The sequence below is a fragment of the Capsicum annuum genome, chromosome 7, assembly GCF_002878395.1.
Source record: "Capsicum annuum cultivar UCD-10X-F1 chromosome 7, UCD10Xv1.1, whole genome shotgun sequence".
Classification (NCBI taxonomy): Eukaryota; Viridiplantae; Streptophyta; class Magnoliopsida; order Solanales; family Solanaceae; genus Capsicum; species Capsicum annuum.
This window is the reverse complement of record NC_061117.1, coordinates 223,488,909-223,503,400: the sequence shown is the minus strand read 5'-3', so window position 1 is coordinate 223,503,400 and position 14,492 is coordinate 223,488,909. Positions and strand designations below refer to the sequence as shown.

The window sequence follows — 14,492 nt, the reverse complement described above, 5'->3', positions numbered from 1 at the left end:
AATTGTAGACAAATTTTATTTGAAACTATTAAGATATGATAGTTGTCAAGATAAAGAAGTAAATGTCAAGATACATCTAGAAATAGTAAATGTCAAAGACATCTAAATTATTAGCGGTAGAAGACATGATTTTAGGGATCTACTCTTGACCTTTTGTGTCTAGCTTTGAGTATATATAGTTGATGTAATTTGTCATTTGAAAGTATGAAGTGAAATACACTTGCATCATTAATATGGTATCAGAGCTAAGTTCATCCCAAATCTTTGTTCACCGATGTTGGCCCTCATATTATATTGTCCACGCTTCAGTTAACGAGGCCTGTGCGTACGGGGGAGTGTTAAGTATCCCACATCAAAAAGAGATGGGTAATCGGTCTCCTTATATAGACTTGGGCAATCCTCTCCTCATGAGCAAGCTTTTGAGGTTGAGTTAAGTCCAAGATCCATTCTTTACAGAAACTTATTTACAAGTGAAATTTTTTTATCCAAAATCTGATATAATTATTTTTCTCCAAGTCCCAAACGCAGCACGGATATGCGCCCACATTTTTTTTTATCCAAAATCTGATATAATTATTTTTCTCCAAGTCCCAGACGCAGCACGGATACGCGACCTGTGGGCGTAGATGTAGCGCAGAAACTACTGCAATCTGCCAAACGTCACGTGCGACCGTAGATCAGGCGCAAGTCCAGCACAGACCGAGCGCAGAGACGTGACTGCTACTGAAAAGGTGTCTTTCTACTGAACCAATGCATCCTTTTTAAAAGGACACATTAAAGGTTATAAATACCTGATATATTACTCAGGTACTGGCAAAAATTTTTGATAATAAAAACACTCTTCTTCTATATAAAAACTCTGTGTGATCATTAAGCTGTTGAGTGAGTTTGAAGAATCCATCAATTTGAAGTACCCCTATTGTTCGGATTGAAGGTTATTTTATCCTAGGAGGAAGATTCCATAACCTCGGATACAGTGAAGGAAATTATTTCTTAAGGACACTCCGTGAAATCGGAGGACTTGGCCTTAAAAATTTCGTTTCATCTCATTTCTGAAAATTAACATACTTCTGGAAAAGATTATTAATACTAAAAATTACACAAATACACAACTTATATTTCTAGTATTTTAAAAAATCCCAACTCCCTAAACATAATACAAAAATCCCAACATATACACAGAATACTATGTATATGTTGGCTATGCTATGTATATTAATAGGGAGAGAGAGTAAAGTAATTAAAAAAGTGGGAGAGAGTGTAATTATTTCCAAAAGGATTGGTATTTATGTTATTTATACGTATTAATAATCTTTGTTGAAGGTGTTAAGGAACTTCATAAGTATTCTTATCTTAGACTTCAACTTGTGTTGAGGTTATTGTTGCATGTATATATAAATTCTTGTACCCGAAAACGTTATAACTAACAACACCAAATTATTATTAAAAAAAAAAATTAAAAAAAATTGGGAGGGAACATGCAGAAGTGCATGGGCAATATAAGCCAAAAAATGAGTGCACGTGTTATTTCCTTGGATACCCTGAGGCCTCACAAATCTGAATTTATTCAATGAAATAAATGCAATGTCATTAGTTTTTTCATGTTATGTGGACTTTTTTTTTTTTTACAACCTTGATAAGATTAGTTTGTTTAGATTCATGTGATTTACTTTTCTTTTTATATAACAAAAATTTGTCACTTTAATTTGGATATTTTTAATCTTACTGATACGTTTATATAAGATCTATGACTTGCTTTAACATTGCGTAATTTCAAAATACTTATATTAAATTGGCTAAAATTCAAACAAAATTGATGTACTAAAACTTCAGTTATTTGTGAGATTTGGAAAAGGTTTTGAATCATAAAAACATATTATATACATCTTTACGTTACATTTTTATCAAAAATTATTTTTGGAGCCTCAATTCATGACCTACTATGCTACACCAAATGAGAGTGTCATCAATTTATTTTAATTTAATTAGTAGTAATAGTTTAAGTTTAACATGATATATTTAAAAAAAAAATGGGGTACGTGGGACCCATATGCCTAACGGCAGCCTGCAATTCTTTAGTTAAGAACCAACCTGCGCCGTTAGATGCAAAACTTCATAATACGACGCCGTAATAGTATACTCTTTATACTCTAATTTCTTTACTAATATTGTTCTTTTAGTTAAGTACTATTTTATGATTTTATTTTTTTATTACTATTTTATGATTTTATTTTTCCATTTTATTGTCTTTTAGCTTCAATCATCATATTTTTTTTATTGTTATCATTCTCTTCTTCATATTTTCGATATAGATTCCTAAATATTGTATTTGCATTACATACTTAGCTGAGTCTTATTGAAAATAAACTATTTACCTTTTAAGAGAGTGCTAAAGAATGCATACATGCATTACTCCTAAATTATAAATACTTCATACTCTTCCGTTTTTTTAAAAATGATCTAATTTAACTTAACATAAATTTAAAAAAATAAATTAAATTTTAAATCTTATAATTTTAAATTAAAATTATATCAAATGAATCAAAATATTATTTAAAATCTTATGATCTTAAAACATGCTAAGTAAAAAATTAAATTAAAATATCATAAAATAAAAAAAAATATTTCTCTTTTAGCTCCACCCTACTTCTATTTTTATCGGGCCGCATATTCACAGTAACTCATTAAGGTTCAATTAAATATATTAAAATATAATTTTTTTTTAACTAAAAATTATATAAATACACAATTTATGTTTCCAATACTATAAAAAAATTCTAACTCCTTAACATATTATAAAAATTTTAATATATATACAGAATGTTATATATATGTTGGTTATGTTATATATATTAATAGGGAAAATAAATAAAATAATTAAAAAATAAGAGAAAATGTAATTACTTTCAAAATGATTGATATTTATGTTATTTATACGTTTTACATCACATTCCTGTAATCTTGTTAAAAATAAAAAATTTACTATAATGAGAGACGTTGACTGGACAAATAATCTCTACTTACACAAAGTTATACGTATACATCTCTCCCCTCACACACACACACAGTAAACACACTGCTTTTCTCTCTTTCTTCCTCCGAAAAACCAAAAGAGATCATAGCACCCCACCCCTACGCCTACCCACCCCCACGCCTTCTTGTACCAGTATAGTTGCTGAGTAATGGCTAAATCTATGCATCAGAAATGAAGGTCACTACTATCAAGAACCCTTTACCTGATTCAGATCTTTTATACAAACCTTTTAACTCACATAAACCATCTCGCCGGAAAACCAAGAACTCCGGCGCCGGCGCCGGCGCCGGAGTAAGGTTAAGGAGAGATATCGCCGGAGTTGGAGGTGGGAAAAGGAGCAGACCCAATACCCCTTTACTGCGTTGGAAGTATAAAGAGGATGTTAATGACAATGCTTGTACTTGGGAAGACAATAAGTCCGAGGTGGAAGTTGGTCGGAAAGTTACAACCTTGGTTTCTGCTAGGAAGTTAGCTGCTGGACTATGGAGGCTTCAGTTGCCCCAAGTTGCTAATGTCCCACCTCAAAAGTTGCCTCAGGTACTTCATTCAACCAAAAAGATTAAAGCTTTAGGGATCGTTTGGTACGAGGGATAAGAGATAACTAATCCCGAGATTAGAATAGTTTCGAGATGAGCTTATTCCATGTTTGGATGGGAAAAAATCGCGGGGTAACTTAGTAATAACAATCTCGGGATAACTTGTTTCCAACCAAACAACCCTTATGGTTTTTCTAATTTTGGTCATTTGTATATTGAATGCCACTAATTTTGGTTAGTTGTATTCAGTTATACATTGAATGTTAATTCTATTTGGTGTCTTAAGTGATTCTTGTTTGGGATCACTTTGTTCAAGTACATTCACTTGGCATTTGCTTGAGGGTCTATCCGAAACAATCTCTCTACCTCTAGGGGTAAGGTCTGCGTGCACTCTACCCTCCTAAGACCCCGCTTTGTGGGACTATATTGGGTATGTTGTTGTTGTTTTTGTAACGTAAACAATTATGGATGTATGATTTATTGGGATTAAAGTTGAATGGTGTGATCTCAGTGCTTTATGTTGTCCAAGTTGAGATTGTTTTCTGGTCCATTTGATATTATGATTTATGATGGGCTTCATTTCTGGTTGCTTTAACTTTTTCATTTTTCATCTGGTGGTTGTTTTGTTAGTCACTGCTATTTTAGGACCATAACCATCTCCAAGTTTGTATTTGGATGACCTTAGAGCGAATGGCAATCTCTCGAGTTTGATAAGTGTTGTAGCATTCTAGACCTGATTGCTAGGGCGGTTAAAAATGTCATTGGGTATGTGTCAGATCCTCCAAAATTAGTATAGGTATTATTCGGAGAATCCAACACTTGTTGTACGGTAGGATGTTTGGAGAGTATGGACAACATAGTTCTAGACTAGATCCGAAGTTAAGCAACTTTTTTCAATTTTGTTTTCCGTTTCCTTCGTGCAGGCTGGGCATATTGATGTACCTTTTTTCGAACATCATCACATTAAAGAGAATGATTCTCACATTGATGATTCTGTGCAGAGTCCTCGGTCTGTCTCCGGTCCAAGACATGGTATTTATCACAAGGTATGTTGATGCCTTTTTCAGTTTTGGCTCAATGTTGTCTGTGCTGTCTAAGCTCCTTTATGTAAGTCCTATAGCTATGGAGAATAGTCCAAATTCAATGTAGTAGGTGCTGCGGAGACTTCCCTTATATTAGTAGAGTTATCGGGGGATCAATGAATGCTTCAACATTCTTTGAGTATCGGAGATTCTTGGCATAATTGACCCAATGTGGTCTGCCTCAATGTCATCATTGTATGGCCAATAGTAGTTGAGTAAGTGATGCCTTCCTTGCCCTTTCCCCAACCTTGTATAGCGCGGAAATTAGTGCATTGGGCTTCCCTTTCGTCGGAGGCTTTTGATCTCGGTTCTTACTTTATTCGTGCCATACTCTCACCATTGCTCGTCTCAATGTTTCCATATTTTCTGATCTAACTAAGGGGTTACCTCTATATTCTGTAGCTAGAGCCGTCATTTCAATATCCGAACTCTGCTATGGAAGGGGCAACAAAGTGGGATCCAGTTGGCTGGACAATAGCTGAGGAAATAAAGGAGATTTACGGCCGTCAAAAGGTTCCTAATAAACAATCGAAGACTGCTGCAATGATTTCTACACTTGAGGCCGAATTAGAGCAGGCTCGCGCCCAAATTCATCAACTTGAGATGGAGAGGCGATCATCAAAAAAGAAACTCGAACAGTTCTTGAGAAAACTTAGTGAAGAGAAGGCAGCATGGAGAAGTCGAGAACACGAGAAAATCCGTGCAATTATAGATGATATGAAAACTGACTTGTCCAGAGAGAAGAAAAACCGACAGAGGCTGGAAATAGTTAACTCCAAGTTAGTTAATGAGTTGTCTGATGCCAAGTTATTAGCAAAGCGCTATTTGCAAGATTACGAAAAAGAAAGAAAGGGTAGAGAGTTGATAGAGGAAGTGTGTGAAGAATTAGCCAAGGAAATTGGAGAAGACAAAGCTGAAGTCGAGGCATTGAAGAGAGAATCTCACACACTCAGAGAGGAAGTAGATGAAGAAAGAAAGATGTTGCAGATGGCTGAGGTTTGGCGTGAGGAACGGGTTCAGATGAAGCTAGTTGATGCTAAGGTGACACTGGAAGAGAAGTATTCTCAGATGAATAGACTAATTGCGGAATTAGAGTCCTTCCTAAATTCTAGAGGTATGAACCCCGATGAGGAAGTGATCAAAAGAGCTGAGCAACTCCAACAGGAAGCTGCTTCAGTGGATATTCGTGATATCAGGGAATTCACTTATGAACCTCCAAATCCAGATGATATTTTCTCGGTGTTCGAGGACCTTAATTTTGTTGAAAATAATGAAAAGGAAATCGAGCAATGTCCTGCGTACAGTTCTGCTAGCCATCCCTCCAAAATTTGCACCTTCAGTGCTGATGGTGGTGTATACAATAAAGACAACTTCCTCAGACATTCTCTTGCATATGCCAATCAGAGTGATTTAGAGGAAGATGGAAGTGAATGGGAAACAGTGAGCCATCTCGACGAGCAAGGCTCTAGTTATTCAGCTGAAGGAAGCGTCTCTTCTGTCAACAAGAACTGCAGACACAGCAATGTATCAAGAGGCGATGGGACACCGATTACAGAGATAAGTGAAGTATGTTCAGGGCCAGGTCGACAACCTAAGAAGGCGTCGTCTATATCTAGGCTTTGGAAATCAAATGGAGACAACTACAAAATGATATCAGTTGAAGGAATAAACGGGAGGCTATCAAACGGGGCCATCCTTTCTCCAGATTGTGGTTCTAGTAAAGGCGACTTCAGCCCTTCGGAGAGCTCACTTGACTCTAGCAATCCACAAATAACACGAGGGATGAAAGGATGCATTGAATGGCCGCGTAACTCTCATAAGCACAGTTTAAAAGCAAAACTTTTGGAAGCAAGAATGGAGAGCCAGAAGGTCCAGTTACGCCACGTCTTGAAGCAGAAGATGTAGAGACTACTACTACTAGTACTAGTACAAGTTTTGATTTTGCACGAATCATCGGTCTCACTCAGCTGAGATATCAATAAAAAACTGAAACAGTAGTCCACATTCTTGTATCTCTTCCTCATTATATGCTTACTGAAACTTCTTTATGATGTCTTTGTATCAATCAGAACTGTTTTACTATATAGTAATTTCATGTAATTTAGAAGATGCATTATTGGCCATTGATTGTTTCTCTTTTAAGGTATGATTTGTTGGCCAATTATTACATCATCTACAGAAGTTTCAGTACGAGGAGAGAACACAGCTATGCATAATTGAATTCCTTTATTCCTTTGTTTCTACCTGAAATAATTGTCCTTCTGTATCTGCCTTTAATAAAAGTAAAAGGGCAGCCCAGTGCACTAAAGTTACACATGGTGTTCGGGAAAGGGTCCCACCACAAGGGTGTATCGTACGCAGCCTTACGTTGTATTTCTGTCAGAGGTTGTTTCCAAGGCTTGAACCCGTGACCTCCTGATCATATGACAGTAACTTCACCAGTTACTCCAAGGCTCCCCATTAATAAAAGTGATTGTTGAAAAATGAGTAATAGAAAAATAAAGAGTAATAGTTCATCGATGGTCGGCAAGTATGATGGTCCTAATGATGACTCCGCCGTTATTTCATGTTTATTTCACCGGTGGATTTTAGAAACCTCGTGAATTAACTTGGAACTTGTAATATTGGCTTGAGATGAATCTAAATGCGTAATATAAGCAAGGGTGGAGCTAAGGGGTGGGCACATCACACAATGGCGACCGAAAAAGTCACTATATATTAATGAGAATTTGTATAGCTCGATTTTAACTTGTTTGAGACTGAGGCGTGATTTTCGCTAGCTTAAAATTACAAAATGGAAACTAATTTGAACTATTTGTTTTATGTCAAATATGTCAAAGAGGTAGTGCCAATGAGCAAAATGGTGGGGAAGTTTTGCACTTTTCTAAAAACACAATGACTCAAATGTGACCCATGATGTCAAATTTTGTCTCTATTTAGCTAATAATTAAATCTCAAGATTTGACACATCTTTACTATAATAATCAAGAAATTATACTCTATTAAAAGTTAATTTAGGAAAGTACACCAAGTGAGAAAATTCATGAAAAAAAAAAAACTCTTTTTTATAAATTTGGAATAAGATGTCAGTGAAAATTGAAAATGGTATTTCCTAACTAGCTCATTTAGGAGTTTATGTTTTGTGCACCATCGGGGCAATTTTTTTTTACACCATCAGGTAATTTTTATCTGTTGTAGCAGGTTATTCAATTTTACATTTTACATTTTTACCTGAGAAATGAATGACCTGCTATAACAGATAAAAGGTATGGTGTAAAAAAAAAATTACACCAACGGTGCACCAAAGTTAAATTCTTAGTTTAGTAGTATAAGATTTTAAAAAAAAACATATACACATGAATATTATAATATGCACTCATAAGTAGGATAAAATATATTTTATAGTGTCAAAAACATCTAAAGTATCTGTTATATTTGGGTAGAATAAGCAATACCACAGAGTAAAAGAAAACAAGAAGAAGACACAGATATACGTGGAAATCCTTACGGGAAAAATCACGGGCAAAGGAGGAGGATTTTCACTATAATGAAGAGGAGTACAATGATCAGATGAAAGTCTTAATGGCGTATATTTATTACGTGACCCACTAAATGCACTTATATAATACGTGCGTACAAATAAATCCTAAGCCCAAAAATATAACATGGGTCGCATCGCGAATCAGAGGCAGAGCCAGGATTTCAACCAAGGGGGTTCCTATTCAAAGAAAACTTAGGATTTCAACTAAGGGGGCTCCATATTCAAAGAAAATTTAGTCGAAGGGGGTCAACACCTACTATAACCACATAAAAAATAATTTTAATCATGTATAAATAGTATATTTTTCCATCGAAGGGGGTTCGACCGAACCCCCAAACAGAAGGCTGACTCCACCCCTGCCACGGACTTTTCAAAGCCGGATCAATAGAATTTGGGTCACAAACTCTAACAGTATCTGTTTTTTTTTTTCAAGAAAAAAAAATCATACCTAACCTATTAAATGATTAAGTTTCCTACCTAAAGTATTACAAAATATTTAGTGACACATATGAACTATTAGTTGTTTGAATTTCATACCTGAAATTTCACGTGTGTTTCGCCAGCAACTGATGATAGTTCATGTGTGTTTCACTAAATATTTTCGGATGCTTTCGACAGAAAGCTCAAACACTTGATAACTCGGGTATAAAGCTCAAAAAAGAAATACTTTAGATAGTTTAGATATTAGAAAATGGAAGGATAGAATCCGATGCATCGGACCCGGCCAACGGATGCTTGTTTGGATGATTGTTACCCGATGACTTGTATCGTGTTGTTATTCCAAATAAAAGATTTATTGGAAAAAATACATAAAGTAGTATACTTAAATATTAAATTGTAAAAAATAACAACTCTTTTATCAAATTACATTTTGTAGCATATGTATTTGTATTTTTATAGCAATAATTTGTAAAAATACAAAATATATATCGATCATAAGAGCAGTAAAAATCATATATAGCAAAAATACAAAATACAACTTGTTATATTATGTAATTATGAAATTCATAATTAAGGAAATAAGTATGCTATTTTTGAAATTTTTCCTATTTTATTTATCATTTAAATTTACTTATTATATTGTATCATTAAAATCATTATTAGATAAAGATGAAAAATTTCATTTTGTGTAAATGATGGATTTGATGTGATCACTTACTATCTTATTTTACCTCTATTTATTATTTCATAATTTGTATTTTAGTATTTTTCTCTCTTTTTTATAATAGCTTAATCATATACTTTACTCGTAATTTTATTGTTCAAATTATTTATGTTTGATATTATGTGCTACAACAACAACAATATCGTATCACTACCTCGGAGAGACGGTCTCAAGCACAATCGGAGGGACCAGAATAGTGTGGCAGACGCTACGGCAAAGGAGTGGGGAAGCAATGACTGCTTTGATCAACCACGAATTTTGTTAGTTCCTTCAATGTATGCATAGCAGCTATGGCAACAGACACTGCAGGAACTGTTTTCGTTAGAAAAATTGTTTTCATTTTATTTATCGTCATTTTCTTTTTGATTTGTTTCAACTATTCTCATTTTACCCTTGCCGAATCCCACTAAAAGATAATTAAAAAGTAGTAACAACTCTCATGAGCAAACTTTAGCCCAGGATCATATCGGGCACCCCTTCCCCACCCACCCCAACCTTCTGTGTTAACTGTTTAATTATCGTTAATGTTGGTCTCCTTTTAACCAAAAAAAAAAAAAGGAATTGTGAAATGTCTTGAAAAATTCACTCTTGCAAATTAAAATGGTGGGAAAATGAATTGTGAAATATTTTGAGAGGGAAATTGAGGAGTATTGGAGTCATTTAATAAGTTAATGCATGTGTTTAAAGTCTTTGTATTACTAATACACACTTCAATATACAATAGAGTGTGTAACTAATACTTGCATTACATAGGCAAAAAGATGTACCAAATAAGGTACTTGTAGTACACATTAATTAATGCATGCATTATATTTTTTAATACACTCTACCAAACGACCTCTTAGTGTGAGGGCAACCCGATGCACTAAAGTTATCGCTATGCGCGGTGTCCGGAGAAGGGCCTCACCACAAGGGTGTATAGTACACAGTCTTATCTTGTATGTTTGCCAGAGGGTTGTTTTCAATAGGGCTGGGCATATTTGGTTTAAACCAAAAAAATCGAAAAACCAAACCAAAATTTTAATTTCGATTTTGTTTTTTGTTTTTTTGGGATCGGTTTTGGTTTTTAATTTTTGAAATTCGATTAAAAGTTTTTGTTTTTAATTTTTCAAAAAAATAATTCAGATAAATCGATAAACCGAAATTCTATAAATAATTAAAAATATATATATATTTATATATATATATATATAATATTTAATATATAATAATATATTATAAATATATAATAACAACCCTAATAAGTAATAAGTAATAGCATGCCACATACAACTAACAATATACATCAGTCCAGTAGTCGAATAATCGATCGAACCATAGACCGCCGGCGAGATCGTCGTCTGTACAACAACATCAGAGCCGGCGACCAGACGACCATTGTGGGTCGCAGCCCGCAGTGGCGACTATGGTCTTTCCGACAGTGACCACTCTTCCAAGTTCTGACTGTTTATGCAAACTTATGCATAATGAAGTTATATATTATGTTAAACTTATAATTATATCATTTAGTTTCATCCATATTGAGTTATTTATATCTGGGAATAAAAAATAGGTTTGAATTATTTTAAAAAAAATTATTAATTTTAAATGTTCAGTCATAACAAAGAGAGGTTCACTATTTTAATCTTCAAAACTAAAATAAAAATTTGAAATAACCAAACCGAATTTATTTCAGTTTGGTTACAGTTGTCATTTTTGTCAATTCGAAAATCGAAAAATCGAATCGATATTAAACTATCGAACCGAACAAACCGAATGCCCAGACCTAGTTTTCAAGGCTTAAATCCGTGACCTCTTGGTCATATGGCAACAACTTTACCAGTTACTCCAAGGCTCCCCTTCAAACCACCTCTTAGTGTGAGGGATTAGAATAAATAGTCCGTGGATGAAATTTGAGTACCTCGTAATTTCTTGTTTGGTTGTATAACTTAGGATAACATATTCCAGGATTATTAATTAGTACCGAGATAAGTTATACCTCCCTCTTGGTGGTATAGTAATACCGAAATAAGTTATTCTTAGACAAAGTAATTAAAATGATAAAATTACCGAACAAGTCCTTTTATAATCACTCTTATCTCCGCATGACTTATATTCAAACCAAACGATGCTTAGTGTAAACACTCAATTAAGTGTGAACTTCAAAGTTCTACCTACCATGTGGAAATATGTGTGACTCTCACTTATTCAAAAAAAAAAAAAAGAGTTGGAAATAAGATTGTACAAAATATTTGTAAACTTTCAATTCGATAAGGTCCCATTATTTAAAGCTTGATGTAGTCTATAAATATTTATATACTTTCTCCGTCTTATTTTATGTGTAGATATTTTTTGTCGTCTCAAAAAATATTATTATTTTTTATTTGATAACACTATATTTTACTATAACATTATTTTCATTCTATCCCTAGTGGATCTCATTTTATTAAAAAAGTAAATTTTAAGAAGTGTAATTTTGTAAACTTTATAAAATCATCGTTTATTTTTTTACCTTCGTGTCCAATCAAATAACTCCACGTAAGAAGAAAGTATGAAACATGTACAGTACTGTTAATATAAATTAAACTACTTCCACAGGTTCTAGAGATAGAGAAACATACACAAAGTCCAAAGAAACCATGGGAGTAGCAGCAGCTCAGGTCAACCATTTTTGGTTCTATCTTTTTATACTCTTTTCCTCCATTGCCGTTTCCTCCATTTCTGGATCTGTAAGTAATTCCTCTTGATCTCCATTAGTATAATATCCATCTTACTATTACACTCTTAGGGGTCGTTTGGTTGAAAAATAGTTATCTCGAGATTAGTTATGCCGAGATTACCCAGGATAATTTATTCCATCATGCATTATGGTGTAAATAGTGGGATGTGTTATCCCGTTACTGATTAATACCTCCAACCAAACATACCGTGACTACTTATCCCTTATACCTCACACCAAACGACCCCTTATTGTATTGTTATACTCAGTCAATTTTCATTCTATATATTGTACATTGACCCAACACCTAATTTATGAATTTGAAGAATTTTTATTTTTTTTTGGATGCTATGGCCTTACCTAGTTAAAATATGTATATTGTGTAGGCGTTTGATCGAGAAAATTAAAATTTTTTGAAGTTGTGTTTGATCGTGTACAATTTTTTTTTTAGATTTTAGGAAGATCTTTTTAAATATAATTTTATATCTTCAATTTTTAAAAACTATTAAAAATACCCAACTTAACTAATTTACCTTAGACATACAACTAAATGTGAGAGGAGATAATAATGTTGGCTTTGTTGTTGGTGTTGCATAAAGAATCGTAAGAGTGGACGGATTAAGATTCCGTTGTATCATGAAAAAATTTTGAAGAAGAAGAAGAAAAAAAAAATGAAAGTTGTCTTTAATTTTAAGAACTTTTATGATGGAAGTAGGAAGAAGTGGATAATGTAGTAGTTATGCATTTAATTTTGGTTATTAATTGAAATTAATAAGGGGTTTTGGTAAAAGAAAAAAAATGAGGTCATTTGCAACAATAAATAAAGTTGGAAAAGGGTGAAAAACAAGTAAAACTCTTTTTTGAAAATGGATTTGGAATTATCATGGCCAAACACCCTCATTTTCACTAAAATCAAATAATTTTTTGAAAAAAGTGAAAAATTCATATGGCCAAACAAAACCTACATATTAAAAGTACTTTTTAAAATGAGAATACTGAAATTCAAACTTTACAAAATTTAAAAATAGTAGTATTTTTCAAAAGGTAGTATTTTAACTGCCTCTCTACTTCACTTGTGAGGTACAGTCTACGTTTCAGATCCATTGTGTGAAAATAAACTGAATATATTATTGTTGTTGTTGTAAATTCAATCAAATAGGAAAATTATATACATTCTTAGTTAAAATGGATGGAGTATTCAATTCCTACTTTTGTTGGTCTCAATTTATGTGATGTTGTGCAATTTTCATTTTAATCTATTAAATCAAGAATGATATATATTTATATTTTTAAAAAATTTAAATTTATACTCTTTTTTATCTTTAATCAATGAAATAATTTATAATCATTTTAATATATATAATTTATTTTATGAAAAAGGGTCACTATACAAAAATAGAGCAAAAATATTCTTTATTTATTTTTTGACTTAAAAATACCCCTTTGTTTATTTTTTGGGTAAAAAATATCCTTCATTTAGCCAGTCCACATTAATATCCATATAGAAAATCACCTTAATTAATATCTCTTCAAGCCATGAATAAAAAATCACTTTTGGGAGAAATTTAAATTTTTGTTATTCTGAAATGCAGGAAGATGATTGTGTGTACACAATTTTCATTCGAACCAGTAAGAAAATAAAGGCTGGAACCGATTCAATTATCAGCTTAACTCTGTACGATGCAGAGGGATACGGTATTAGAATCAACAACCTGGAGGCTTGGGGTGGACTTATGGGCCCGGGTTACAACTATTATGAGAGAGGAAACTTGGACATCTTTAGTGGACGAGGCCCATGCTTATCTGGGCCGGTCTGCAAGATGAACTTGACTTCAGATGGAACAGGCCCAGGACATGGATGGTACCCTAACTACGTGGAGGTCACTGTTACTGGAGTCCATTTAGAATGTAACCAACAGAATTTCGAAGTTGAGCAGTGGATTGCAACCGATCATTCACCTTATGAGCTAACTTTCATCAAGGATTTATGTAAAAAGAAAATGTTCGATAAGAACCTCCCTGTATCCGACAACGATTCCAAGAATATTCCCAAAGTCGCTGCCACATAATCCATCCACTATTTATTGGGCCTAAGCCCACATTTTATTACTAGTCTGTGGGTTTGATGATGTTTATGCTTTTATCATTGTTTCGAATGTAGTTCAATATAGAGGACATTAATTACTATTAATGAATAATAAGGCCCAATATATAATGTCATGACTACAATGTTTTTGGAAAAATAAAAGTTTGTCCATTATTGCTTATGATATCTATATATAATCTATAATATGTCTAAATCTATATTTATAGTTATGTTTATAATTTATAATATATTAAAAGTGTGAAGGGTTTTATAAATATTATTTGAATTTTTTATTCTTCATTAAAAGTCTCTGCCCATCGTCTTTTCATAATTTCTCTAATATTTAAAAG

At 33.2% G+C, this 14,492-nt stretch overlaps 2 protein-coding genes across 2 annotated transcripts; both read left to right on the top strand.

Annotated features, from left to right (window-relative positions):
• Positions 1 to 4,493: 4,493 nt before the first annotated feature.
• LOC107856359 (uncharacterized protein At5g41620) lies at positions 4,494 to 6,775 on the top strand (the record flags this gene model as incomplete). The annotated part of the gene is given in 2 exon segments (XM_016701368.2): positions 4,494 to 4,616; positions 5,055 to 6,775. Coding segments are annotated over 2 exon segments (1,626 nt in total), but the record flags the coding sequence as incomplete, so codon positions are not given.
• Positions 6,776 to 11,680: 4,905 nt separating this feature from the next.
• On the top strand, positions 11,681 to 14,276 carry LOC107856372 (PLAT domain-containing protein 3). Its single transcript, XM_016701395.2, has 2 exons — positions 11,681 to 12,066; positions 13,649 to 14,276. Exons 1-2 carry the CDS (start codon positions 11,977 to 11,979, stop codon positions 14,123 to 14,125), a joined length of 567 nt encoding a protein of 188 aa, XP_016556881.2. The 5' UTR covers positions 11,681 to 11,976; the 3' UTR covers positions 14,126 to 14,276.
• Positions 14,277 to 14,492: the final 216 nt, after the last annotated feature.

What these genes read in the sequence shown, in the direction of transcription:
- LOC107856372 (XM_016701395.2), top strand. Translation starts at nt 11,977, where the DNA reads ATGGGAGTAGCAGCAGCTCAGGTCAACCATTTTTGGTTCTATCTTTTT. An exon ending in TTTCCTCCATTTCTGGATCT is followed by an intron (nt 12,067 to 13,648) that starts GTAAGTAATTCC and finishes TCTGAAATGCAG; the next exon opens with GAAGATGATTGTGTGTACAC.